Source organism: Perognathus longimembris, chromosome 16 (assembly GCF_023159225.1).
Source record: "Perognathus longimembris pacificus isolate PPM17 chromosome 16, ASM2315922v1, whole genome shotgun sequence".
Classification (NCBI taxonomy): domain Eukaryota; kingdom Metazoa; phylum Chordata; class Mammalia; order Rodentia; family Heteromyidae; genus Perognathus; species Perognathus longimembris.
This window is the reverse complement of record NC_063176.1, coordinates 12,833,441-12,860,462: the sequence shown is the minus strand read 5'-3', so window position 1 is coordinate 12,860,462 and position 27,022 is coordinate 12,833,441. Positions and strand designations below refer to the sequence as shown.

The 27,022-nt window shown below is 38.8% G+C and overlaps 1 protein-coding gene across 4 annotated transcripts in view; it reads left to right on the top strand.

The window, feature by feature from the left end:
• Positions 1 to 27,022, top strand: part of Fnip2 (folliculin interacting protein 2) — a 106,990-nt gene that overhangs the window by 14,892 nt on the left and 65,076 nt on the right. For 2 of the 4 annotated variants that reach the window (XM_048364728.1, XM_048364727.1), the window contains exon 1: positions 16,452 to 17,688. The exons of the other annotated variants lie outside the window; for them this stretch is intronic. In XM_048364728.1, coding sequence (XP_048220685.1) covers positions 17,531 to 17,688 — 158 coding nt within the window. In that variant the 5' untranslated portion in view covers positions 16,452 to 17,530. Of the gene's footprint in view, positions 1 to 16,451; positions 17,689 to 27,022 lie in introns of those variants that run through there. 4 annotated transcript variants of the gene reach the window in all.

Genomic DNA, 27,022 nt, shown 5'->3' with positions numbered 1-27,022 from the left:
AAGGTAGGTGAGAGGTAGTGGAGCATTGCCACTGCCATTAGGAAGTGAGAGATAGTGGGTCCAGAGAGAAGAGTTTATCCACATTTCCTCTTAGTTTCTAAGAAGCCGAATTTTTCCATGAGAGCAGGCAAAGTTAATGTGGGTATAGTTCTAGCTAACATTTATTGTCTTCTGTGTGCGAGTACTGTTGTAGTTTCCAGCAACAGACAGAAGAGTAGTAGTATACTAACTGTTATGTGTACAGGTATTGAGTACAATTCATCCTTAGTATTTCCCTTATTTTAGAAAATTTATAACTTGCAAATATGCTTGGCCCTCTTACGGACATTCTTAGACATTTTTACAGTGGCAAAATATTTGAGTCACTCTATACACTCTCAACTGAGATCAAACAAGCTGTCTTCCTTTCAGCTGTCTTAAACAAGGGTCCTTTCGGCAGTGTGTTTAGTGTCATATCTTTTTTCATTTTTCTGCTTTTTAGCGGGGATTTGTTGGTTAAAGTGGCCCTACATTATTATAGCAACATGTTGCCTAGTATTCTTTCTGTCATATGGCTTGATCTCAAGGCTTAGGCACTATCTTTGAGCTTTTTTGCTCAAAGCTAGCATTCTTCCACTTTGAACCACTGCTCTTTTTCCAGTTTTCTGGTGGTTAATTGGAGTCAGGAGCAGACTTTTCTGCCCAGGCTGGCTTTGAAACCACAATCTTCAGATCTCAGCCTCCTGAGTAGCTAGGATTACAGGCATGAGCCACCAGTGCCCAGTGATCTAGTTTTCTTAAGCACAAGAAAGTTGAACCTTAAGAGAAAATGTGTGTTAGATAGACTTGCTTCAGCTGTGAGTTAGGAGTGTTGGCCATGATTTCAATACTAATGAAGCAACATTAAGTAAGGTATCATTAAACAGAAGCACACACAAGGAAGCGTGTATTAATGAGTTGACAATGTTATAAGCAGAGATTGAAGGAACATAACCCTATATTTATCATTACTCACTAACTCAGTGTTCACAGTGACTTTGTAGAACATAACTACATCAAATAATGAGAATCAACCATACTGTGGAAGTTTTGTATAGGATATAGTATTCTTAGAGGGTGAGGATGGTTATGGGTGGGTTGTTCCTAGAATAGGTTTTGGAGAACATTTCAATTGAAGATCAGATTAATTGAGGAATCAAATAATGACTCACAGGGCTTGAACTATATGGAAACAGAGCTAGGATGACTTTGATTAAGGAAGTTTTAAGGGACTGACAGCTTTTATCAAAGTCAGGGCAGTATTGGAAGGAATAGTTACCTACAAAGAGTTTGTAGTCAGTCCATACTGGAAAAAAGAGGAGAGAATAAAAGAAGGCATTTGTTGTTGTGTAGACCACTTACTGGAATTTAAGTTCAAAGGGGATAACATAGTGATAACTTAGGTCATAGGGCCCAGAGAGCAGCAAAGACAAATTGAATGCCTAGTGGGTATACAGTGTGGACATGTTTCAGAGATTCTAGAAGCCATGAGGCATGGTCTAAGAGTCTTAAATGTCAAGGTAGAAGAGTATTTATAAGGAAGCCTATGCAGACTATCAAATATGGCCATAAATTCTTTATTGCATAGAATACAATGTACTTTTTTTTTTTTTTTTTCCAATTTACAAGTCTCATTCCTCCTGTATTACAGGAAGGACACTGAGAAAGAAGTTTAGGGAGAGGAAGAGTGGAGTAGATATGAGATAAATGGTGAGGAGTTGCTACAGTGTTGATTAATTGTTATGAGACACTTATGAGGTTATACTTTCAGACTTCCCTTTGTTACCTCGTGGTTCTTCAAGTTTCAGTTCTTTGTCATGTGATTTTCATTATTATGACATTTAAGATTAATAATCATATAGATTTATGGTTTAACAAATAGAGGTAATGACTCCTCTCAGTTCTGTTTATGTGGGAGCTGGGAGACAGCTTCTCCTTGGTTATCTTTAGGATTCACTGACAACCCTAGGGCCTTTTAAAACTTTCCTGTTGGCCACGATATTAGGTTTACTATCTTTTCTCATTGATCTCTAATGGGTTTTGGAAGTAGAGAGGCCAGTCATATCCATACATTATCACTATGATTCTTCAGCATTTTCTAGAGCTGTATTGCAATTCAGTACGGTTTGCTGGCCATATAGGCCACTTAATCTGAATGGAGATATCTTCTAAGTAAATTGACCGTGCTAATGCACTCTTATAATCCCATGCACTGGGGAGATTGAGGCAGAAAGATGACGAGTTCGAGGTCAGCTTAAACTACATAGTAAGATCCTATCTCTAAAAAAAAAAATACCAATGATAATCTATATTCATAAAATGATTTATATATATTGGATTAAATAAAATACTTTGAAACTAATTTTAGTTCTTTTTGGTTTTTAAAATGTGGGTTACTGGAACACCTAAAATGTGTATGTTGCACATATTATTTTGCTCACATATATTTCTCCTTTTCATCTTTTTCTTTGGATTTTCAGAGATTAATCTGAAAATGATTATAGAGTGTAAGTGGGAGAAAAATGAAGGAAGGGGTAACATTGTTCAAAAAGAAATTACTCATTACTTATGTAACTATAACCCTTTTTTTTTATAAAAGAAAATGATTGTATTAAATAGTGTAAGGGCTAGCTTCTTGGCCATTGTTACTTATGATGCTGTTGAAGTTAGTGCTTACACGTGTAAATGTAGCTTTTTGTTTGTTTGTTTCCTTGTGTTTTTTTGGTATTGAGATTGAACCCAGAGCCTTGACTTGTCAGCCTTTTGGTGTTAGGATATTGTTGACTTTGCCTGGTCTGGTCTGGAACTTGGAGATCCTACCTCATCCTCCTGAGTATCTGGAATTACAGAGATATGCTACTATACCCTGCTTGAATGTAGCTCTTGTGAATAAAAGTAATGCTGTCAAGAATATTAAAAAAAAAATTTCTGCTGAAAGCAAGACTTCTCCTTAAGAAATTGTTCTGCTGGGTGTCAGTGGCTCAAGTCTGTAATCCTAGCTACCCAGAAGACTGAGACCTGAGGATTGCAATTCGAGGCCAGCTTGAGCCCCCCCCCCCCAACAAAACAAAACCCAGAAGTGGAGCTGTGGCTCAAGTGGTAGAGCACTAGCCTTGAGCAAAAAAGTTAAGGGACAGCACCCCGGACCTGAGTTCAAGCTCCAGGACCAGCATTCAAAAACTAAAAAGAAATGGGTTATTTTTCCTGGAAAAATTTTTGTATTAAATAAATTGAAGCATGCATTCACAACATTGCTCCTGTTTGGGACTGTGACCGTGGGAATAGTTTTAAAATTGATATCAAGGTTAACATTAATTTGTCCATTTGGGAAATTAAATATGGTAAGATTAAAATATGCAATTTTCAAAGGATCTCTTGACTATATAATACTGAAACCTAGTATGTTTTGTTGTCCTTGAGAAATGTTTTCAGAATTTAGATGAACTTGTATAACTTAGATGAACTTATATAGGAAACATGTTCACTTAACAGGATCTGATTACATTTACTAAGTGGCTTCTCTCTTGCTCAGTGTTAGCTTAACTACACAAGCAAAACACAGAAATTGAAGATGTGAATCAAGGCTTGTAGTGCACCCCTGTCATCTCCGCACACTTGTAATCTCAGCATTCAAGAGGCTGAGGTTATGGCCAGCCTAGACTACATCATGAGATCCTGACTCAGAGAAAAGAGAAATTAACTAATTCAGATGAGGTCTACTTTTTCAAGAATCTCCTTAACTGGCTCAGGGATTCATAAAAGACATTCTACCATTCTGGTATTTGGTAATGTTAGGAGAGATTAATATAATACCATCCAGAGCACTACAATTTAAAAATTGCTTGTGGAAAAATACAGATCCAGGATTATCTTAAATAAACATCACTTTCTTAGGCACAGTTTTAAAATGGGAACTGTGCTTACCTTGCAGCTGTTCTTACCTAAAACATAATGTAAGGCAGTAGCTGAGACCCAGGGACTTGTTCTAAGGTATGGCCATGGGGAAAAGTTGAAGTCTGGTTGTAGCTGGAGAGGTTCTGAGTGCTAAGAAAGAATAGGGAATCCTCAGAGGCATGATACAGAGTCCATTCTGTCTTCCGATTACAGATGTTAAAACATTTTCAGAAAATGGCCTTTATGGTAGGAAAGTTTTACAGAGAAAAGGTCCTGTGGCTTGTGCTCCTAGATTAGGCTTGGAGAGTAGGATGAAAGACACTTTACAAGGGGGAATTGATGTGATTAGACATATGGAAGATTTAAAAAGGCATTTTTCAGTGGAAAGGATAGTGCTACTTCATAGAGTTTTCTAGGTGTTGTACTAATTTGTTTTAGAGATTACTGTTCCCATGGAACTTTGCAGCCTGTTTTAGAGTGCTTAATTGCTTGGAGTTTCCAGAGAGTTGGCTACATTTTGAGAAATTGGAGGTAGAGCTGGGAGGTGATTGACTTCGGAAAATCGTTGTTTTTCAGACATCATTGTGGCCAACATTGTTTGTCTTGGCTTTGTTTTATATAAATAAAACATGGTTATCGCTGAACTTACCAACTCAAATAGTACAGTGAGTACTTTTGGACTCACTGTATTATATGTACTAGATATAAAACACACTTGTCTGAATGAAGCTTTGTAGGTTTTCAAAGGGACTTTCATATAAAAATAAAAAGTTCAACAGTAACATCATTGTCCTTTATTTATACTTAGCCTGCCTCATACATGGATTTCTTACTTGAATTTTGACCAAGTATGGTAAATACATACATATATACATGCATACAAAAGAAATTTCCAAAACCAAAAGTTTAAGTTACAACGTATATATTTAGTCTCACTTGATACTGAGAAGTTCTTAGTTGGTCTTGCATTATTGTCAGTTGTGTTTAACTTATGTGTAAAGTTCTGGTATGACAGAATGAAGTACAGATGCTGGTTCTTGAAAGACCCCCTGGCAAACCAAACTAGAGCCAAAAATAGTACCAAACTCTTAAAGGCCTTTTCTGCTGGGTATTTGAAACCCGTGAAAGAATCACCAAAAATAACTACACATCCCTTTATGCATCTTTTAGTTGGCAGCTACAATTTTGATCCTTAATGTAAGTACTTGCAAGGGATTCAGTTTACAGCATTGTAAAAACCAACATTTAAATATAAAACTGTTACATCAGTCTTATATAGAACTGTGTTATCTGCTTAGTGTTTTCCCTGTCCACTTAATGAAAATCTGCCTCTCAAAACGGAAATGCTGCCCAACAAAGCAGAGTTAAAGTGAAGGTGCTTAACTAAAGCGATCAAGCGAAAATGTGAGATTGGTTAAGAAGTGCCATGTCTTTAATGGAAGTTGGTTGATGTTATGAGGAAAATAAATCCAATATGTGCAACACAGCACTGAAATCTTACAACCAGATAACCCCCAATGCCCAGACCATTGTGTTTCCCTAGAGTCAGGCCTGGTAAATGATGGGTCCACAAGCCGGGGCCTGTGGCTCATGCCTGTAATCACTCAGGAGACTGATATTTGAAGATTGTGGTGGTTCAAAGCCAACCTAGGCAGGAAAGTCTGTGAGCCTTTTTTTTTTTTTTTGCCAGTCCTGGGGTTTGGTTCTCAGGACCTGAGCACTATCCTTGGCCTCTTTTTGCACAAGGCCAGCAGTCTACCTCTTGAGCCAGAGCTCCACTTCCAGCTTTTTCTGTTTATGTGATACTGAGGAATCGAACCCAGGGTTTCGTGCATGCTAGGCAAACACTACCACTAAGCCACATTCCCAGCTCCCTCTGTGAGACTCTCATCTCCAGTTAATTACTAAAACAGTTGGAAGTGGACTTGTGGGCCTTTATGTTGCTAGCCTTGAGCAAAAAAGTTCAGGGACAGCACACAGGTCCAGAATTCGAGCCCCAGGATCAGAAAAACAGACAAACAAAAGAAAAACAAAACAAAATGGAAAACAGAAAGAAAAACTAGGCCAGAGCTAGATGTATCTATCTCAGCTGGGCCACTGCTGCTGGTGACCACTGGTCTGCTGACATTGCCTGAGTTCCTGGTACTCATCATTAGCATGAGGAACTAACTCAGAAGTGAGTGTCTGCTGATTCAGAGCCACATATCCTCTTCTCTGCTTTCTCTTCTCATAAATTGATTTTTGTCCACATCAGAGCAGCTTTCTGAGTCTTTGTGGTTGTTAAGATTCCTGTCTTTTTCACTGAATTCTGTCAGTGACAAACTTATATAGGAATCCTTTTCATTTTATCTATTATAGTAAGTATCATTGTTGTCTGTCAAAGTAAAAAATAGAAAACTCTGGAGGTGTGGCTCAGGTGTTAGAGCTCTTGCCTACCAATGGCAAGGCTCCTGATTTCAAACCTCAGTAACACCAACAAATAAAACTAAAGAACAGAAGGAAAGTGCCCAGCGCCCCTCTCTTCCTTCTTGAGAAGTGTCTTACCATGTATCTCAGGCTGACCTCCAACCTAAGATCCTCACTTCTACCTCCTGAGTGCTGGGATTCTGGGGCTGTACAAAAAAGTATCAACGCATTCCATAAGATCTAAACTAATTTTCTTAAGTCTCATCAACTCTATTGTTCTGTTTCATTGTCAACTGTCCCGTTGTATGTATTTATACCAGGCAGACTAGGATCTAGTGGATGGCAGTTATAAGGACTTGGCTTAGAGCGGAACAGTGAGTTGTGGTGGAAGCTCCCATCTCAGGAGTGTGCCAGGAGTGGAACATGAACCAGATGAAACTTCCCACCTGGCCTTTATGTCCTTGTAGTGTGCCATAGTTCTCTAGGTACTTCGAGTGAGACTTTTCTGAAACACTAGGGTTCCTGCTACATGATTGCCTCTTGAAGTTAGCATACTCATTTCAATTTTTGTTTATCCTGTTTGCAATATTTATACCAATGAATGTGAGATGCTAAGGCTTGTAGGATTAAAGAAAAAATCCAAGTCTTTAATCTCCATAGGATAAGGTGAATAATTAGGTAAATCTCCCTTACCCTCTCAGCTTCTATTGCTTACCATACTCTACTTTATCTTTGGAATTTACCATTTTCATTGGGATCTTTTCTAAATTACTGGTTCCTAGCTTATATGACTATAAGCATAAGCCTCATGGAGACAAGTTTTGTTTAATGTTTTTCATGATCATGAGCATCCTGAACTGGATCTGGTATGTATATCAAATATTTGAAAGGATGATGATTTTAGAGATAAGGTAATAAGTTGCTCTGCAAAAACAATGGGATGCCTTTATGAATTGTAAAAGGGTATCAGATGCTCTTTATCTTTGTTTAATCTCATTTTGTGATTTGTTTACTTGCAACAGACTAGTGAATAGCTACTAGTGATACCAAAATTACCCTAATGGCTATAATTAAAATAATAGTATTGTTTGTGTGATGCCATTTACAATTTGAGGGTTTTTTTTGTGAATCAAGTTAGATGTATCTCCATATTATAAATGTTAAAAAATTATAAATGCTTAAAAATGTTACAAAGGAGTTGCATATGGTGGTGCACAATGCTGTTCCCAGCACTTGAGAGGCTGAGGCAGGAGGAAGTTCAGGGCTAGCTTGAGCTACATAATAAATAAAAAAAATCCAAGAGCTGCATAGCTTAGTGTCAGAGTGCTTGCCTAGAATAGGAAAAAATCCTGGGTTCTATGCATAATACTGGGGAAGTGGGGATGTTATTAACGTAAAAGAGAGCTTTTCACAAGAAACGTGTGCTCTAGGAAGACTTGAGGACAGTACAGTGTGAGACACTGGAGTGCACAGTTTACCTGAATAGAACAAAAAATGTGGGATCATGAAGAGGATTAAGAAGAACGAGAAGGCTAGCACAGAGGGCTTTCATGCTCAGCATGGTTAAAGCTTTTAGCTGTATGTGAACTGCTGCTTCTCAGTATTACCAGCATCTTAGCCTTTAATTAGAATTCTATATTGCATGCCAACTAATCTAGGCTGCCTCAAAAACATCAACAGAGAAGTTTGATTCCATGTAGATATACTGCCAAATGAAAGGACTCTGAAGTAGGAACTTCTTTATTCTCAAACATTTTTCCTAAATATATAAGTCCTGTAAGAATGATGATAGTTTCAGTGGGGAGAATGAATAGGAACACTGAAAACTGTTAAGAATATCTGACAGTCTTCCAGAGCACCTTCTACTTTACTCTGTAACTGCACCCTGCTCACATGATCTGCAGAAAAATGAAGGATTTGTGAATGATTCCTGAGATGATGGCCCCAGCCCAACAGTAGCTCAGCTCCCAACTTCCTAAGTAGGTTTGGACTACTGATACCTTTGCTAAGGTCCAAATACTGATGACAACCAGGCTTGACATCAGAGTTAAACTTTAAAAGTAATATAATATCTGGTTGCTAATGTTTTCTAACTTTTGGAAACCCTAAACATAAGTGGATGGCCTTTTTTAATTTCAGTGAAACATGGGAATAGGTTCTAAAAATCCTGTATATGGAAGATTGAGATCTGGTACTGGACCTTAGAGAGAAAGTTAAACACCAAGCAAGTCTTATCTAAATTGCTGGTTAACTGCAGAAAGAACAGTCATTTTACTGAGGGCCCCTTTCTTCTGAGGTCAGATGAGCATTACACTTCTGACTCTTAGGATACTTGTGGTTAGCAGGTCTCACTGGGCCCCTTCTAGTTGAAGTTGATAAGAAACAGTTAAAATCACAGCTCTCATCCTGAGGCAGCCATCTCATTCATAATTATTGGTGACCTCCCAGATTATTATCTTTCCCCCATATCCCTATATTGTTAGCCTGTTGATACTTGGTCTCATAAACTTTGAATAACACTTTAAAAAAAAGTTAACTTGTGTCATTTAAAAATTACTTTCATTATTAGGTATATTGTATTGAAGTCTCTACATAAAGGGAAATAGTGGAGTTTTGCTTTTAGAGACTTTAAGAGAGTAACTAGCTGAAGGTGTATATACTTTTACTACCTTATACAAATATTAATGACAGCCATTATACTGAAGGAAAAAAAATAAAATGAACTTGAGACTTTGTTTCCAAAATAACAAGTAAAAAGCAGTTGGAGGTGTGACTCAAGTGGTAGAATGCTAGATGAGCCAAGCAAGTGGAACAAGTTTGAAGCCCCAGGTTCAAGTGCTAGTGCTGCCAAAAATAAATAAGTCAATCATGGTATGGCATGCCTGTCTTACTACCCTTTGGGGAGGCTGAGATTGGGAGAATTGCAGTTTGAGGCCAGTTGGGCAAAAAAGCCTATGAGACTGTCTCATCTGAAGAAGGTGGGCATGGTGGCCTCTGTCATTGCAGCTATGATTGGAAACTTACAATAGGTAGGCCATGGTCCAGGTGCACACCTGGGCAAGAAGCAAGATCTAATCTAAAAAATAACCAGTGCAGAAAAGGGCTGGAGGTATGGTTTAGCCATAGAGCACCTGCCCTAGTGAGTGTGAGGTTTTGAGTTCAAAGCTTTGATATTGCTAAAAAATAAAAAATAACGAGCAGAAAGGGACTGGAAAAGTGGCTCAAGTGGCAGTGTGCCTGCCTACCAAGCCCAAAGCCCTGAGTCCAAACCCCAATGCCAGGCAAAAAAAAGAAAGATTCAAATTTATTTATATGCTTTTATAACGTGGTTTTACAAAAGCAAATATAGAATAAGTATTTTGATTTTATTTTTAAATATTTTTTTCTCAAAGTCAAAATATAAACATTTCCTTTTTAAATCAAAGCAGCAATACTGGTTGATTGTAATGTACATTTAAGCTAACTTTGTATGGATTTTTAAAAAAATGAAAGAAATCCCTGCTAAGGAGTCTGGCCTTAGCTGAGGGCTGAGCAGGACAGGTCAGGTGGAAAGTGGAGCTGGCGTCCCTGGGGGTGGTAGCTGTGCTTGGCTTCTGCACAGGATTGTTTACAGGAGACCCAGGGCAAGGTTCCTGACATAGTGCCTGACAAGAGACTGAGTCACCCACAAGGCACATGACTCGAGCCTTGTTCTCAGAGAACTGAATTAGAGCAAATCCCAATCTTCTAAGTGGCATAGGGTTCAAGGTGATGGAGAAAGAAGTTGCCTATCAGTTGGTGATAGCCTTCTTAGCTACCTGCCAAATCTATCCACAGATGGCAGGCCCTGGTGTACACATCTCGGCAGAACAGTGAGAGTGCATAGTGGACCCACTCATGAGCAGTAATATGTGGATTTAAGACCTGGCCCTGCCACAGATACATCATATAACTCAGATTAGTTCTTTCACCTTTCTGTGCTTCATTCTCATTTGTAAAAAAAGATATCACTACTACCTACCTCCTTCAATTAAAAGAAGCACATATAACAATGCCTGGCATGCAAAATAAGCACTCTGTGAGTCTAGCTATTTCTTTTTTGCCAGTCCTGGGCCTTGGACTCAGGGCCTGAGCACTGTCCCTGGCTTCTTCCCGCTCAAGGCTAGCACTCTGCCACCTGAGCCACAGCACCCCTTCTGGCCGTTTTCCATATATGTGGTGCTGGGGAATCGAACCGAGAGCTTCATGTGTAGGAGGCAAGCACTCTTGCCACTAGGCCATATTCCCAGCCCGAGTCTAGTTATTATCTACCTGGTGTAGCTGAACTTACATATTGCCAGGTTTCCTGAATACGGAGCCTGTCAGATGAGTTGTAGGGAAGGCATATTATATTCTGATTATACACTGAACTGGCATTGTGCAGATGGGCTCTACTTAGCTGTTAGAAGCCATTTGCCCCTCATCATATTTCTAAGGATAGCCATGTATCAATGCTTGGTTCCAATCCTAGATCTGTCTTCCCATCAAGAAATTCTCTCCCTGACTTGCTCTAGTATAATATAAGAGCTTATTTGTTTATTTTCTTAAGTTACCTTCATACTGAATTATAAAGTACATGATCTTCACAGCACCAGTGCTGACATCAAGAAAAAATGTTGTACAACTGTTCCCTCTTTCCTTTTGGGGATTACTCTCTGAAAAACACAGGTAGAAGGAATTGTTATCAGATGCTCTTGGGTGTGGAAAAGAGGGAATGACCTTAACAGAGAAGGTCATAAACCCTGTTACTCCCTCTTTTGCATTTATTTTTCTTTTTATCATATTAAGGTAATGTGCATTGGCAGATGAAAGTACTTGTAGAAAGACTAATTTGGTTTTAGGGCTTAGTTTCTTTTTTTTTCCTTTTCAAACTCAATGTGGGTCGATTGTAGCTTTTGAGTTAATTTTTCATTATACATTGGAATTTTTTGCTTTTATCCCCTGAGGAGTAAAGGTCAGGGGAATGCAATAATACACCCCAATAGTGACTTTGAAACTTGCCTGATTTTATTTTCCCAATTCTAACACAGGCATGGAAATGGCCTTTCTCAGTATATAGTCCTGGAGGTGGGTCCAGGCACACTGTGTTAGATGGATTTGGACAGGAGTCCACAAGAGAAAACAGTGTTGTACTTGATATTAACTTGTCATCCTTTGTAGGACCACTCAGTCAGTACCTGTGATATGGGAATGGAGACAATTCAAATTGCAGTTTAAAGAATTGAAGGGCGGCAAGTGTAGTTCAGTATTGAAGTGCATGCATAGCATTTATGAGGACTTGGATTTAATGCCCAAGAGCAAAAAAACCAAAACAGCCCTCTACCCCTTCCTTACAGGTCTCCCTTCCTTACAGGTAACACATGGGTTCGTCATATTTCTTTACTCTCTGGCCCTGCCTTCCAACATCTCCCAAAGCTCATCTGTACTGTGAAAGACAGTAGCAGACATTCCAACTTGTGAAACTGCAGGTGGAATGTGGGTGTCTAGTCAGTGGTTGCAAGCACTTTTCTTTGATGTGTAACTTTGTATAGCCAAAATTATTTTCTGAGATGCAAGGCGGATGAAGAATGTATGAAAGGGAAGTAGAGAACTTGGTGGTGAGCAGGGCCATAAATAAAGTTGGTGATAAAATATACATACTGTTTAATAGTTAAGAGTAGGATACCCAACCCAGTTTGATCATGAATCATAGCGAGTGCCTGTATATGTGTATGACTCCATTTCAGGAAAAACATGTTTTAAAAATAGGGGCATTCAGTCAAGAATTCAATGTATATCCTATAAAAATTAACTAATGGGAGGGATATGTTGGGAGGGATGGGTGAGGATATTGAAAGAGGTGACATTAGTCAAGGTGCATTGTATTTATAAACTGCTTTGTTAAATGGCAACTCTTTTGTACAACTACTTAAAGGTGCTAAACATTTTTTTGTTTAAAAAATAGGAGGATTAGGTTGAGACTTTTGAGCTCTGTAAATCTCAACATACCTACTGTTAGCTGTATTCCTTGTGGTGGTTTTGCATATCAGGTGTTTGAAATTGTAGAAATAAAGGTTATTGAATAGAATAACAGGGAATGGCATGTGAGTCATACAGATTAAAGTAACCACAAATGCTTAATGTGTCTGTTAGAACTTGGCTGTAGTAAAGGAATGGACTATGTATAGAATGGGAGTGCACAACCTCTTCCCCTCAGAACATGTCTCAGCCTCTTTCACAGAACAACTTATGTCTGTGGGTTTTCATGCAAATATCCAGTGTTGCTAAAACAATCAGGAAGCCCTGTTAGTCATCTTCCATATGAAAAACCTGTTTTTGGCACAAAGATGAATGTCAAAGAATTTGTATTATCTAGTTAGAATCATAAGACCATCACAATATATGTTAGGTGTCTTTAAAACATTTATGGAGATATTCAAGGGACAGTGGCCTAGGTCATGGGAAAGGTTGAATTTTTACTTCAGGAAGTGATTCTCACATTGTCTAGTTCTCAGCCAGTGGCAACAACATCCTAGAGCTTGATAGAAATGTGAGCTCTCAAACTCTACCCCAGAACTGTTGAATCACAGACCTGGGTGTAGGCCCAATAGTGTTTATGAGCTGAAGTTTAAACATTACTTTATCAAGGAAATGTGCTGACTGAATTTTAAAGAGAACCACAACTGGCACATAGGAAGTGTTGAAAGATGGCAGCCTGAAGAAAGGAGGCACACAAAAGGGCTTCGTTTCTGTTTAGGAGCTTTCTTTTGTGTGTATGTGCAGGGGGGGGGAGGGGGGGAGGATGGGGTTGTGGTTGTGTGTGGGTGAAGTGGTTGGTGTCTTTTATGGTTCTAGGAATCAAACCTAGGTCTTTGGACAAGACAAAGTGAGTCTACCTCTTCAACCGTATTTAAAAGAATGCTTTCTGAATGTAGTCCTTTAGTTCATCCTAGTGTCTTTTGTAAGCATGTGGCCACTATTTATTATTCTTATGTAAAGTAGTCTATGCCTGGGTAAGAGATGAATATTTATAACATTAACACCTCTGAAGAATGTAAAAAAAAATCTGATTTGTGGCTAAATTACCTATTGGGGAGGTCTTTGGAATGTATCTCCTGAGATAGGCAATGGATCACAATGAAAAAAAACAAAACAAAACCATGATAAAGTGAAGCATCAATAAATGAACTACAACAATAGTGAGGAATGACTGTACAACTAAAGAAAATTTTTTAAAAAAGGAATTGAGCCCATGTCTTGTAGGTTAGGTTTTTGTTTGCAATTTTGACTTAAGTCTAGGGATCTGTAAATTTTATTTCTTCTTTATTTACTATTTTATTTTATTTTTATTGTCAAAGGTGAAGTACAGAGGGGTTACAGCTAGATATGTAGTGAGTAGATTTCTTGTCCAACTTGTTAGCCCCTCCCTCATTTTTCTCCCATCTTTCTTTCTCTCCAATTCTTCCCCTTACCCCGAAGTTGTACAGCTAGTTTATAACATATTGTCTTGTAAGTATTGCTGTTGCATTGCTTTGCCTTTTACCCTTTGTCTCACCATTTTAATTTTCCCCTTCCCTTCCCTTCCCTAATTCAGACAGACATATATAAAATATCCAGGGTACCAGAATCAAATACAGTGACAACGGGGGCTAAATCATAGGGAAGATGAACAGAAGAAAAAAGAAATAATTTCACATAGTACGTTGAAAATAACAGTATCAATGATAAACCACTTGTTTCCATACATTGGAGATCATTTCACTTAGCTTTATCTGATTTGGTCATACATACATAGCTACTGAGATATTATGATCATCTGCTAGGACTATCCTAGACATATACTAATTATTACCAGTAAGGGATACCATAGGGTTTATGTTTCTTTGGGTATGGCTCACTTCATTTAGTATGTTTTTTTTCTAAGTCTTTCCATTGCCATTTTTTCTGATAAAAGCGTAGAATTCTATTGTGTATATATACCATAATTTCTTGATCCATTCATCTACTGAAGGGCATCTGGGTTGATACCATATTTTAGCTATGGCAAATAATACTCTATGAACATGGTTGTGCGATAGCTTTAATTTGTCTTTGTTTGGGTAAATGCCCAGAAATGGGATTATTAGGTGATAGGGAAACTTTATATTTAGCTTTTTTTACTTCTTTTTTTGCCAGTTCTGGGGCTTGAACTCAGGGCATGAGCACTGTTCCTGGTTTCTTTTTGCTCAAGGCTAGCACTCTACCACTTGAGCCACAGCTTCACTTTTGGCTTTTTCTATATATGTGGAACAGAGGAATTGAACCCAGGGCTTCATGTATCGAGGCAAGCACTCTACCACTAGGCCATATTCCCAACCCTATATTTAGCTTTTTGAGAAACCTCCACACTGCTTTCCAGAGTGGTTGAACAAGTTTACACTCCCACCAACAGCGTAGTAGTGTTCTCTTTTGGCCACATCCCTGTCAGCAGCTATTGTTGTTAGTTTTCTTGATAATGGACATTCTTACTGGGGTGAGGTAGAATCTCAGTGTTGATGACCAGGGATGTTGAGCACTTCATGTGTTTCTTTTTTTTTTTTTTTTGGCCAGTCCTGGGCCTTGGACTCAGGGCCTGAGCACTGTCCCTGGCTTCTTCCCGCTCAAGGCTAGCACTCCGCCACTTGAGCCACAGCGCCACTTCTGGCCGTTTTCTGTATATGTGGTGCTGGGGAATCGAACCTAGGGCCTCGTGTATCCGAGGCAGGCACTCTTGCCACTAGGCTATATCCCCAGCCCTTCATGTGTTTCTTGGTCATTCTCATAATTTTTTGAGTTTTAAGTGTATTTTAGATATGAGGCCCTTGTCTCTTGTGTGCCCAGTGAAGATCTTCTCTCAGGCTGTGGGCTTCCTATTTATCTTGCAAGCTATGGCCTTTGCCATGCAGAAGCTCTGCAGTTTGATGCAATCCCATTTTTTCAACCTTTCTTTGCTTTATTGTGTTTCTGAGTCTTTATTAAGGAAGTTTCGACTTGTGCCAAAGAGTCCTAGTGTTTCTCCTATCCCTTCCTGCAATGTTTTTAGGGTATCTGCTTTTATCTCAAGGTTCTTGATCCATTTGGAATTGATTCTGGTGCAGGGTGATATACAAGGGTCTAGCTTCAGTTTTTTACAGGAGTTGAGCCAATTTTGCCAGCACCATTTGTTGAAGAAGCTGTCTTTCTTCCATTCTATTTTTTTTTTTTTTGGCTCCCTTATCAAAGATTATGTGGCCATAAATCTGTAGGCTCATTTCTGGGTCTTCATTCTATTCCACTGGTCGTCAGGCCTGTTCTTGTGCCTATACAGAGATGTTTTTATTACTGTTGCTTTGTAATAGAGCTTGAAGTTTGGTACTGATATTCTTCCAGCACTGTTCTTCCTGCTAAAGGTTATTTTTGCTATTCAAGGTCTTTTATTGTTCCATATGAAGTTTTGGATTGCTTCCTTTATTTCATTAAAGAATGGTGTTGGGATATTAATGGGTATTGCATTGGATTTGTAGATAGCCTTTGGGAGTATTACCATTTTCACAATCCTCCCAATCCAGGAGCATGGAAGGTTTTTCTACTTCTTTAGTTCTGTTTTTAATTGCCTTTTTCAGGTTTTTAAAGTTTTTATCATAGAGGTCTTTCCCTTCTTTGGTTAAGGTTATAACATCATATCAATAGGAGCAAGGGCAAGAACCACACGATTATTTTCATAGACACAGAAAAAGCATTTGACAAGATCCAACACCCACTCATGATGAAAGCTCTGGAGAAACTAGGAATCCATGGAACATTCCTGAATATAACTAAGGCTGTGTATGACAAACCTACAGCTAGCATTATACTTGATGGAGAAAAGTTAAAGCCATTTCCTTTCAAATCGGGAGCAAGACAAAGATGTCCGCTCTCTCCACTCCTTTTCAGTATGGTACTGGAATTCCTAGCCAGAACAATAAGGCAAGATGCAAATATAAAGGAGATCCAAATAGGGAAAGATGAAGTAAAACTTGATATCTTTGCAAATGACATGATCCTGTGTTTAAAGAGTCCCACAGACTCTACTACCAGGCTACTCGAGCAGATCCAAAACTTTGGCAAAGTAGCAGGATATAAAATAAATTATCAAAGAAATCAATGGTGTTTCTGTATGCCAGCAATGGGAAGAGCAAGGATGAAATCAGGAAAGCAACTCCTTTTGTGATAGCCTCAAAAAAAACCAAAACTTTTTTTTTCTTCTAAAGGGATTTTCTTCCCCCCTCTGTGAACCTACACCATCAGATTGATTCTCTAGCATTATTCTCATTTTTCAGATAGTTTCTATGTTAGAGTCAAAAGTCAAAATTGAACTACTTTTGTACTAGTGTTCTAGTAGCTCAAGTCTTCTTCGGCTTGCCTGACTAGGATTTCAGAGCAAGAGTTTTGAGTGTTTATGGTCTCTCCTATTAGTGACTTCAATATTGTTACTGATTTCCCATGTTAATTTTTCTCATACTAAGGCAACGATACTTCTCCTCCTCTGCTTCCCCTGCCCTCATGTCACCTTTTGTATATTAAGCCCTACATTTTAGCTGTCATGGGCTGCCATCCCTCACTTGATATGGGTAGAGTTTTGCAAGGTTGCAGCGTAAGATCTGTCAGCTGACACTTGCTCACATGAGAGCCATTAAGAGGGTGGTGGTGTGGCCAATGTCAGAACAACCTTGCAGCTGAAGGCAAGTTACTGCATTTGCTTAGAGACATGAATAAGTCTTGTGACCATTTAATTGATGACTACATAATCTCCAGCTAGGGAGCACAGATGGACTGAGTCAGTCTAAGCTGCTCCAACCCGTTGAGTGTTTGGTCTTTTGCTGAGTACAAGCTTAGGAACAAAAGTAGGAAGTGGGATTTGTACTTGTCTGTTTATAATGGGTTTGCTGAGAGCATGTTTTATAATGTGATGCATGCATCTGACTTCCAAAATTATCTGAGTTTAATTTATGTAACAAGTGGATGTTCCTTTTTTTTTTTTTCTCTTAAATCTTCTAAAAGAGGAAATTAATAGGCTGTTGCCAAGTTGCTTGCTTTATGTGTACTGTATAGGGGGTGATCATGTAGATCTGCTGGTCACTGCAGAATATTCTTCAGATAGCAAAGGAACTTAAAGGCTTGTGTCCAAGTCCATGTTGATGGTCAGAGTAAACCAGAAGAACATTAAGCAACTCAAGAGATGTGTGGCAGCACAGCAAAAACCACAGCCCAGCAAGATTTGGCCAGATGTGTGAGTGATACCGGTGTTGGGAGGATTTACAAGAGGCTTTTCATCTCAAAGGTTTGGAAAGGTACTAATGTAGGAAGGGGCACCCATCACACACAATTTGATAACAGGTTTGAAACTTCAGTTCTGTTTCAGCGTCTTAGAGAAATTTCCAACACACTAGATACTGGGAGGTAAATTGATTTGAAAATTTTTTTCAAGAACACCTCTAAGTAGGAGAAAAAGGATCATTCATTGGTAGTGTACAGATACAAGCCCTTTCCTTTACAAATGGGTGTACAAATGGATATTTTAAAAAGTAACAAGATTCTGCTGCCCAACTGCTTTCTTCTTAAATTTTCATTACCTCTGCTGTAATCAACTTGCAAGAAATAGGTATGTGTCCTTTGTTGAAGATTGAAGGATAGGTATTTGCATTTGTGGGGAAAGAAGTTGCAGTCTTGAAATACCTCCATGGCTAGGAGGAGGTGGAGCACTAGACAGGATTCTCACTTCATAGTCTGCCTGGTGGGTGGATGGAGGGTGCTGAGGGAGAGCCCATGCCTGCCCTGGAAAATCCTTTTCCTGGCAAGGATGTATTAGGATGAACTAATTTTAACAGTGGAGCTTGTCTATAAAAAAATATTATTGTCTATCTGTCCATCTTTCTGTCTAGTCCATCCAGTTTTGAAGAATTCACTAATTTCAGTAGTAATAATTGAAACACTTATTGGCAAAGAATTTCATTCCATCTCAAAAGAACGGAAAAACCTGAGGAGTGCATTCTGTTCTAAAACCTTATGCCAACTAATAGTAATGTGAGCCAGAATTAAGTTCTGATTCTCATGAATGAGAGTATGAATGTAAGTCTAAATTTTGTGTGTGTGTGTGTGTGTGTGTCAGTCATGGGGTTTGAATTCAAGGCCTGGGCATTCTCCCTGAGCATTTTTTGCTCAAGGCTAGGGCTCTACCACTTTGAGCCACAGCTCCACTTTTGGTGCTTTGAGTAGTTAATTGGTGATAAGAATCTCACAGACTTTCCTTCTCAGGCTGGCTTTAAACTGTGATCCTCAGATTTCAGGCTCCTGAGTAGCTGGGATTTCAGGCATAAGCCACCAGTGCCTAAGAAGTGTTTTGAAAATTAGAATGTCTCAGTAGTAGCTTGTGACTTATGCTTGTAATCTTAGCTAATCAGGAGGCTAAGACCTGAAGATTTTAGTTTGAAGCCAGCCTGGGCATGAGACTTGTTTCTCCAGTTAGCCATCAAAAAGCTGGAGGTGGAGCTGTGGCTCAAGTGGTAGAGTACTACCTAGCCTTGAACCCAAAAGCTGAGAAACAGCACCCAGGCCCTTAGTTCAAAGCTCCAGGTGCTGCAAAAATAAAAATAAAGTATTTCACAAACTGTTTGTTCTATGTTTATTGGTTCAGTTAAAAATAATCTGAATTTACTTTGTCATGTAAAAATATCTTTGTAGAAACATAGTAAAGTGGTAAATTGTCCATATAGGATAAAAGCCTACTAAGTTGACTGGAAAGTTAGAAGAGGGTTAGGGAGAAGTAGGGAAGTCAGTTTACAAGAGTTGGGTCACATGTTATCCACATAGAGATCTGTTTGTAGGAGAAGAGGTAATGAATAATATTGTGTATTAGAAAAACACATTTGAGTGTTCAGATAAGGATTTCCCTTGTATAATACATCTACTTTATCTTATCATGAAGGAGTACCTGGGTATAGGAGAGAGTAATGGTTCTGATCCTTGGCACTGCTACCCAGGAGCTTGTATCCCTGGGTAAGTCCCTTGGCTTTTCTGGACCTCATTCTCAACTGTTAAGCTATACAACAGTCACAGATTATGTTTAAAATTATTCTCTGACATTCTTAGATGCAGTATTAGAACCATAGGTATTTCCCACTTTTGTTAGTCTGATCCCCAACTAGATTCCCAACTAGTTATTTAGGGCCACACCATTAAAAAAAACCCAAAAAACCTTTTTGTATGAATCAATATTTCAGCTTTTTATTATGTTGCAATGTTTTGATAGAATTTAATCATTTTTATTCTCGTGATGCTTTAAGCTTCAGAAAACATTTTCAAACCTGTTTTTCCTCTTATCTTAACTTTCTGTAGAATTAACATTCCTCTTTTTTTTTTTTTTTTTTTTTTTTGCCAGTCCTGGGGCTTGAACTCAGGGCCTGAGCACTGTCCCTGGCTTCTTTTTGCTCAAGGATAGCACTCTACCACTTGAGCCACAGCACCATTTCTGGCCTTTTCTGTTTATGTGGCACTAAGGAATCGAACCAAGGGCTTCATGCATGCTAGGCAAGCACTATACCACTAAGCCACATTTCCAGCCCAAGAATTAACATTATTAATGCTGAGTTGTTTGGTTAAAACAATTATTTTATACAATGATGGAATTTATTTTCTGTTCCATTGGAATTCATATCTAGTCAGACCTATATCTCATTTTTTTCCTCCTTTTACAGTCTTGAAAATAGAAGTGTTATTTATGACATTGTATTTGGTTTCCAAAAAATTTTAAGGTCTTGGGCCAACCTCAAGGGTAAAAGTGAATTATTTGCAGGAATTTGCACCATAAGGATTTGGCTCCAAACTGCTCACAAGGTATCTATTTGCTTGAGTCATGTGGCAGTGAAAGAAACTTCCAACTCACCTTTTGCTCCTAGGTGGCTTGTTGGTAGTTGCAAGGCTTAGTTGAGCATATAGATGAGCAGTGTTTTGGTTTTTCTGTTTTGTTTTGTTTTGTTTTCATTTTTTTTTCTTTTCACCAGAATGTTTTCAGGTACTCAGAAGTGGAAGAGGATTCCATAAATACAATAGAGTCATGTGGTATACCTAGGAGTGGCCACAGTGTCAGATGGTGCTAGTGCATAGAGGAACATTCCGAATCATCATTGCATTGTACATCAGGGATAGAAGTTGTCTTCTCTTTTTGTTGTTGTTGTTGTTGGTTGTGGAGCTTGAACTGAGGGCCTGGTGTTGTCCCTGAGTATTCTTTGTATTCTACCACTCGAGCCACAGAGCCAATTCTGGTTTTTGAGTGTTTAATTGGAAATAAGAGTCTCACAAGGGACTTTTCTGCCTGGGCTGGCTTTTAATTGTGATCTTTGAAATATTATGCTGAGTATGTGATATAATTTTAAAATCTTCTTTCTTAAAATCTGGACTAATAGGCGTTTAACATTGCTAATACCCTTTTAGTTTTAAAAATTCCTCTGCAAGTTAGATAAGACTATAGTGCTGTTTTTATGAGAAATATATGTGTATTTGCCAAATGTATCTGAATAATTTCTCTCTGATGGCAGAAGAAAACCTGTGAAGTATACCCTTCACACAAGAAAGAGGAACTGAAAGTACTTCAGAATCAATTGTGCTTTACAGGTTCATATCTTGAAATTTGAATTCATAAGAATTTATTTGTGCTGTTTTAGGAACACTATAATAGGGACTGGGGCTCAGGCTCTGCAAGGCCCTGAGTTCTATCTCCAGCAACCTCCCCCTGCCCCTAAAAAAAAAAGACTCCTAGAAATCACCAGGATTTAGGGGAGCAGAAGGATTTATGAGTATAAACATGTAACTTGCTTTACGTGAATTAATTCTATTTGAAAAGGAAGATCTTAGATTTCCCGAGGTAATTGCTTGACAAGAATAGCTATAGAAATTTGGGTATAATTTACCCTCACAGTCACTCAGAGAGATAAGATGACCATGGTTTTACTACTAGTCTTTATTATAATGGCTAGGATCACTGGTGTTAGCAAATGCAAAATTAATCACAAATTTAGAGGGTTATGCTAAGGTAACACCAAAGAGTTCTGAAGGCATAATTGGAGGCATGGAAAGTGATTTTCATTGTGTTTTGCACATTTAAACAAAATATATTCTACTTTGATACTTCTTAATAGAAAATGTCACTATTGGACAGGTTGAATGAAGTGGGTAGAGAAAAAAAATCAAATAGCAGTCAGCTGATAGTCTTGTGCTTGTGACAAGCTTCTCTAGCTGCTGGGTGTGACTCTTTCAAATGTGTTGAATACTGCTGTCAGAATTCCCCTTCTTTCATTCCTTTCCTTGTTATTGATATTATATGCATGGGTGATTTTTTTCTTGGTCTTGTGAAGAGTTAATTCCTGCTGGTCAATAGGATCTTGAACTGTAATTGAAGACTAAGTGAATGAAGACAGGCAGTGGTAATTTACTACTGAAACAGTTTCATGTCTGATGTAGGTTTCAAAAATGTTCGTCTTGGGCTGGGGATATGGCCTAGTGGCAAGAGTGCCTGCCTCATATACATGAGGCCCTGGGTTCGATTCCCCAGCACCACATATACAGAAAATGGCTAGAAGTGGCGCTGTGGCTCAAGTGGCAGAGTGCTAGCCTTGAGCAAAAAGAAGCCAGGGACAGTGCTCAGGCCCTGAGTCCAAGCCCCAGGACTAGCCAAAAAAAAAAAAAAAAAGTTCATCTTTTCCCACTTAGGACAAGCATCCATTATGGTGAATAAATCAGAGTAGTGTAAATATAGGAGATTTTCATAGAAGCTGACAAACTAACACAAACTTTTATCTGAGTCTTTCTTGATATTCATTGATGACATAGCAGGGAACAGCTCTTATAATTAGTCTCCATAATGAGTTAGGTCTCACTTGATAGTAGTCCAGACAGAAAACAGGTTACTTCATCACTAGTGTCTGTAGGCCTGTTGATAGGCAGCTTCTGAAACCTTCCCTGGAGTTCCTGCTCAGCTTGTGCTGGAAAGCTGGCTGGACTGGTCCATGACTCCTGGTTCTCCTGTTATGATTCCTGTTGTGAGTCAGGCTCTTGATTAGCCTTATCCTTTTATTGTTCTGGTAACAAAAGCTGAATAACTGCTGAACAGTGATGTAGCAAGCCCTTGTGGGAATTGTGAGAGCAAGAACTTGTGACCCATCTAAGATTATAATGGAGTGAACAGTCTACATTGGCCAGAGAGTCCAGCCTGTGGGCTGCAGAAACACCAAGATTTCTGGGAATTGTCTTCCTTTCTGTGGAGTTACTAGGGGATGTTTAGGTAAAGGTACAAGTTCATCCTCCAAACCTTTATTTATATCTTGAAGAGTTTGATCTCATCTGTTGAGAAAGGCTAAAATAAACTACATTTAAGTCTTTAGAGAAAAGAAATGAATACAAATCTTTCTACTGTCATACCTTGTCATAAAGCCAAAAGCAGAAAAAAGAGGAAGTGGAGCTGAGGTTCAAAGTGGTAGAGCATTAGCCTTGAGCAAAAGAGCTCAGAGGCAGCGCACCCAGGCATTGAATTCAAGCCCCACAGCTGACCAAAAAAAAAAAAAAAGTGAAATTATTTTTCCCTATGAAAAGATCTCTATCTGTAGACCTATTCTACTTGATTTAATGATCTAGGTTACTTCTTTGCCTTCAATTCAATATGACTTTGGGAGTGTCACCGTATCTGTTTTTCTTTTCATTTCGCTCCGCTCCCCTCTCTCCCTCCCTCCTTCCTTCCCTTTTTCTTTTTTGCCAGTCCTGGGGCTTGAACTCAGGGCCTGGGCACTGTCCCAGAGCTTCTTTTTATAATTTGAAGACATTGGTTTGAGTCATGACTTTACTTACTGGCCATAATCTTATTGAAATCTCCTAACTTCTGGTTATATAACAGATTATATAATACAGGCTCTTGCAGGATATTGGGTAAAGGTCAGCTCTGGTGAATTCTTTGGAAGTGTTGTTCAGCTTTAAATGCTATGCAGTTCTTTGTATGTGAGTTCCAGTGCTTAGATAGCCTGTCTTCTCCTACCTAAATCAAATCCTAGCACCAAGACTCCCCAAACTGGTATCTATAGGTTTTGAGAATTATGCACTAAAAAGGGCACCAGACTGAAAATGAGTTTCATAAGTGAGAAGAAAAATTTCTATTTTATAGAGAAAATTTCTTCTGTCCTTGGAGGAGACAGGAGATAGAGAAAGGTAGAAAAATATACTATATGAGAATGCTGGACAGAAAGTTCAATAAATGTCATTGCCTAAGGCTAAACTATATCTTTGAAGACTGAATTCATTAAGGTGGTTTCCCTGTAGGAGTTCTCCCAGTGTCTCATGTTTCAGCTACCAAGAAATCTCTTAAAGGGGCTGGGGATATAGCCTAGTGGCAAGAGTGCCTGCCTCGGATACATGAGGCCCTAGGTTCGATTCCCCAGCACCACATATACAGAAAACGGCCAGAAGTGGCGCTGTGGCTCAAGTGGCAGAGTGCTAGCCTTGAGCGGGAAGAAGCCAGGGACAGCGCTCAGGCCCTGAGTCCAAGGCCCAGGACTGGCAAAAAAAAAAAAAATCTCTTAAAGAAACAAGTATCAAGTATATTTGTTTTTAACCAATAATAGATTCTTTGATGATGTAAAGGAGAAGATACCTGTTATAGTGATCATCTTTATTTTAAATACTTGAACAGATAACTACATGGCTTAATATTCCAGAAGTACAGAGCAATCCTTTTAATAGAGTACAGGGAAAGGCTGAAATATAGAGTATACAATATAGAGTATACAATTAGGAGTCACCTGCTTTCTTTTCAGCAATTCTCCCTTCCACTCCAAAGGCAATTAGTATTATCAGTTCATTATATATTTCTAGACATACTCAACCCACACATAATGAGACAGAGTCCCCATGCTTCAATTTTTCCTTTTTCTAGACAGTTATAACATTCTATATACAATATTTTATACTTTTTCCTGTACCTCCTGCTCGTCCTTGTCCTCCCGTCCTTGTCCTCTCTTCCTTTCCCTCTCTTCCTTTCCCTTCCTTCCTTGTCGTTCATCCGTCTGTCTGTGGGTTTCATGCATGCATTACCACTGTGCTACATCTGCAGCCTGCACTTTTTTTGGGGGGGGGGGCAGTCCTGGGCCTTCAACTCTGGCCTTGGGCACTGTCCTTGAGCTCTTTCTGCTCAAGGCTAGCACTCTACCACTTGAGCCACAGTGCTACTTCTGTCTTTTTCTGTTTAAGTGGTACTGAGTAATGGAACTCATGGCTTTGTGCATGCTAGGCATGCACTCTACCTCTAGACCAAACTCCTGACCCTGTACTTTTCTTTTCTTTTTTAATCCAGTTAAACTTATGTCTTGGAACTTATCACAGTATTTAACTACATAAGGAACCTCCTCAGTCACCATAGCATATAGAACTCCAGTGAATGAACCACCATAATGTTTAATCATTTGATATTGACAGTTTTGTTTCCATTCCTTTGCTATGTCCAAGAATACCACAGTGAAATTCTTTTTTCTATATAATTGTTTTCCATCTTGTAAGTTTATCTATAGGGCTAAACTCTAGAAGTGGGGTTTTTCTGGATCAAACATATGTATGTGCCTAGTAACACTGGCTTACTTCTGTAATCCTAGCTACTTAGGAATCTGAAATCTGGGAGTTGCAGTTCAAAACCAGCCTGGGCATAAGTTGTTGTTGTTGTTTTTTATTATAATTTTTTGCCAGTCCTGGGCCTTGAACTCAAGTCCTGAACACTGTCCCTGGCTTCTTTTTGCTCAAGGCTAGCACTCTACCACTTGAGCCACAGTGCCCCTTCTGGCTTTTTTTTCTCTTCTTTATATGTGGTGCTGAGGAATCGAACCCAGGGCTTCATGTATGCTAGGCAAGTATTCTACTACTAGTTCATCTCCCCAGCTCTCTGAGAGGTTCTTAAACTCACATAAACCAGTATTCTTGAAGACTTATATCTTTCATGACCCTGAGCAGAGAAAAGAAATGGCCTTCCTCTCATGTACTTGGTAGCTCCCAAACCTCAGGCTGCATTGTGACTCATCTTTTAATGTTCTATCATTGTGTTGTAAAAACATGAGAGAGAGTCAGTCTTACTCAGTTTTAACTTGTGACTTTTACTACCAGTTTCAGTGTTCTGGAGTGGGAAATAAGCTCAGCTGCAACCTCCTTACACATCAGTTTTTGGCTAATATCTTTGTTAGGGATCAGCTAGATTCAGGAAAAATGTAGGGGTCCTGAAAGTTACATATTCTAGCCTTTTGTCCTTCCCTCAGACATGCTCATTATCAATAGATGGTCAGTCTTTTATCCTACAATTCTAAAGTCCTCAAATCTCTAGAAAATTTTGTGGAACTCATAATAATTCATATGAAGCTATTTATAGTCTCTAATCCACTTAGTTTAAGCATTTGTGACTTGGGCTGGTGAAATATTAGTTTGATTTTGAAGTTAGATTACATCTCAAACTCTGGAGGAGGTATTACATAATAATGTAGGATGAACACATTCCTAAAATCTTTTTAAAATAGGAATTCTGAAACATTAGGCCCCAAGGATTTTAGTTAAGGGATTATGTATCTGAATTGATCTTTGAATTATGCTTTACAAAAGTTTGTTTTGTTTTGGTTTTTGCCAGTCCTGGGGCTTGAACTCAGGGCCTAAGCACTGTCCCTGGCTTCTTTTTGCTCAAGGCTAGCACTGTACCACTTGAGCCACAGCGCCACTTCCAGCTTTTTCTATATATGTGGTTCTGAGGAATCAAACCCAGGGCTTCATGTATGCTAGGCAAGCACTTTACCACTAGGCCCTATTCCCAGCCCTTTACAAAAGTTTAAAAAATGCTTCCATACTTGCCTTTTCTGGAAAATTTGTGTGACAGATAAGGCAGACATAATTTGGGAAAGCCCAATATCAGAGTTGAAGCTTTCTCAAATTAGTCATATGTGTTAAAGAGGCAGAGCTCAAGTTAGAAACTGTTTGCCCTGGTGATTACCAATCCATGTTCTAGTCATCAAGTCCTGTGACTTGAGTCTGTTCCTTACCCCCACTGTATAGATGTGCTCTCTACATTCTTTTTAAGTTCCCCATGAGTCATTTAGAGAATTCTTCTTAGTACTTTTAACAGTGTAGTGGATTTAGATATTCACGCGTTTCTTTGAGGAAATAATGGGACTGCAGATCAACTAGACCTGGTTGATTTCTGTTCAGTACCTTTCTTGGTGACTGAGTCAAGCCAAGTGCTCAAGGTGTGTGGAAGGAATGAAGTTAGGTTGCAGTGTTCTTCCAATATATGTTGTCATGTGAAATCTGTTCTTTAATTCCACTTTTCTCTTTTACACGTGGTAAAGTGGTTGTCTAACAAGTACAAGGCCCGAGTTCAAACTTTAGTTCTATCCAAAAATAAGCAAAAAAAACCCCCCAGTTTTGTATTAAAGCAATAAAGGACTTATCATTAAATTTCTTAAAGACAGAAAAACTGTATATACATTTTTTTTAACAATGGGATACATCTAATGGAATAGTTTGCAAGTTAGTATCTTGAGGTTTGCATTATGTATTAAAGCCCCTGATAAGAATGAAAATCTTTTAGCACTTTTTACTATACTGTTGACCACAGGACAGTTACTCAGTGGTGAAGTTTTATGTAATTGTTCAGCCCTCTTTTGTA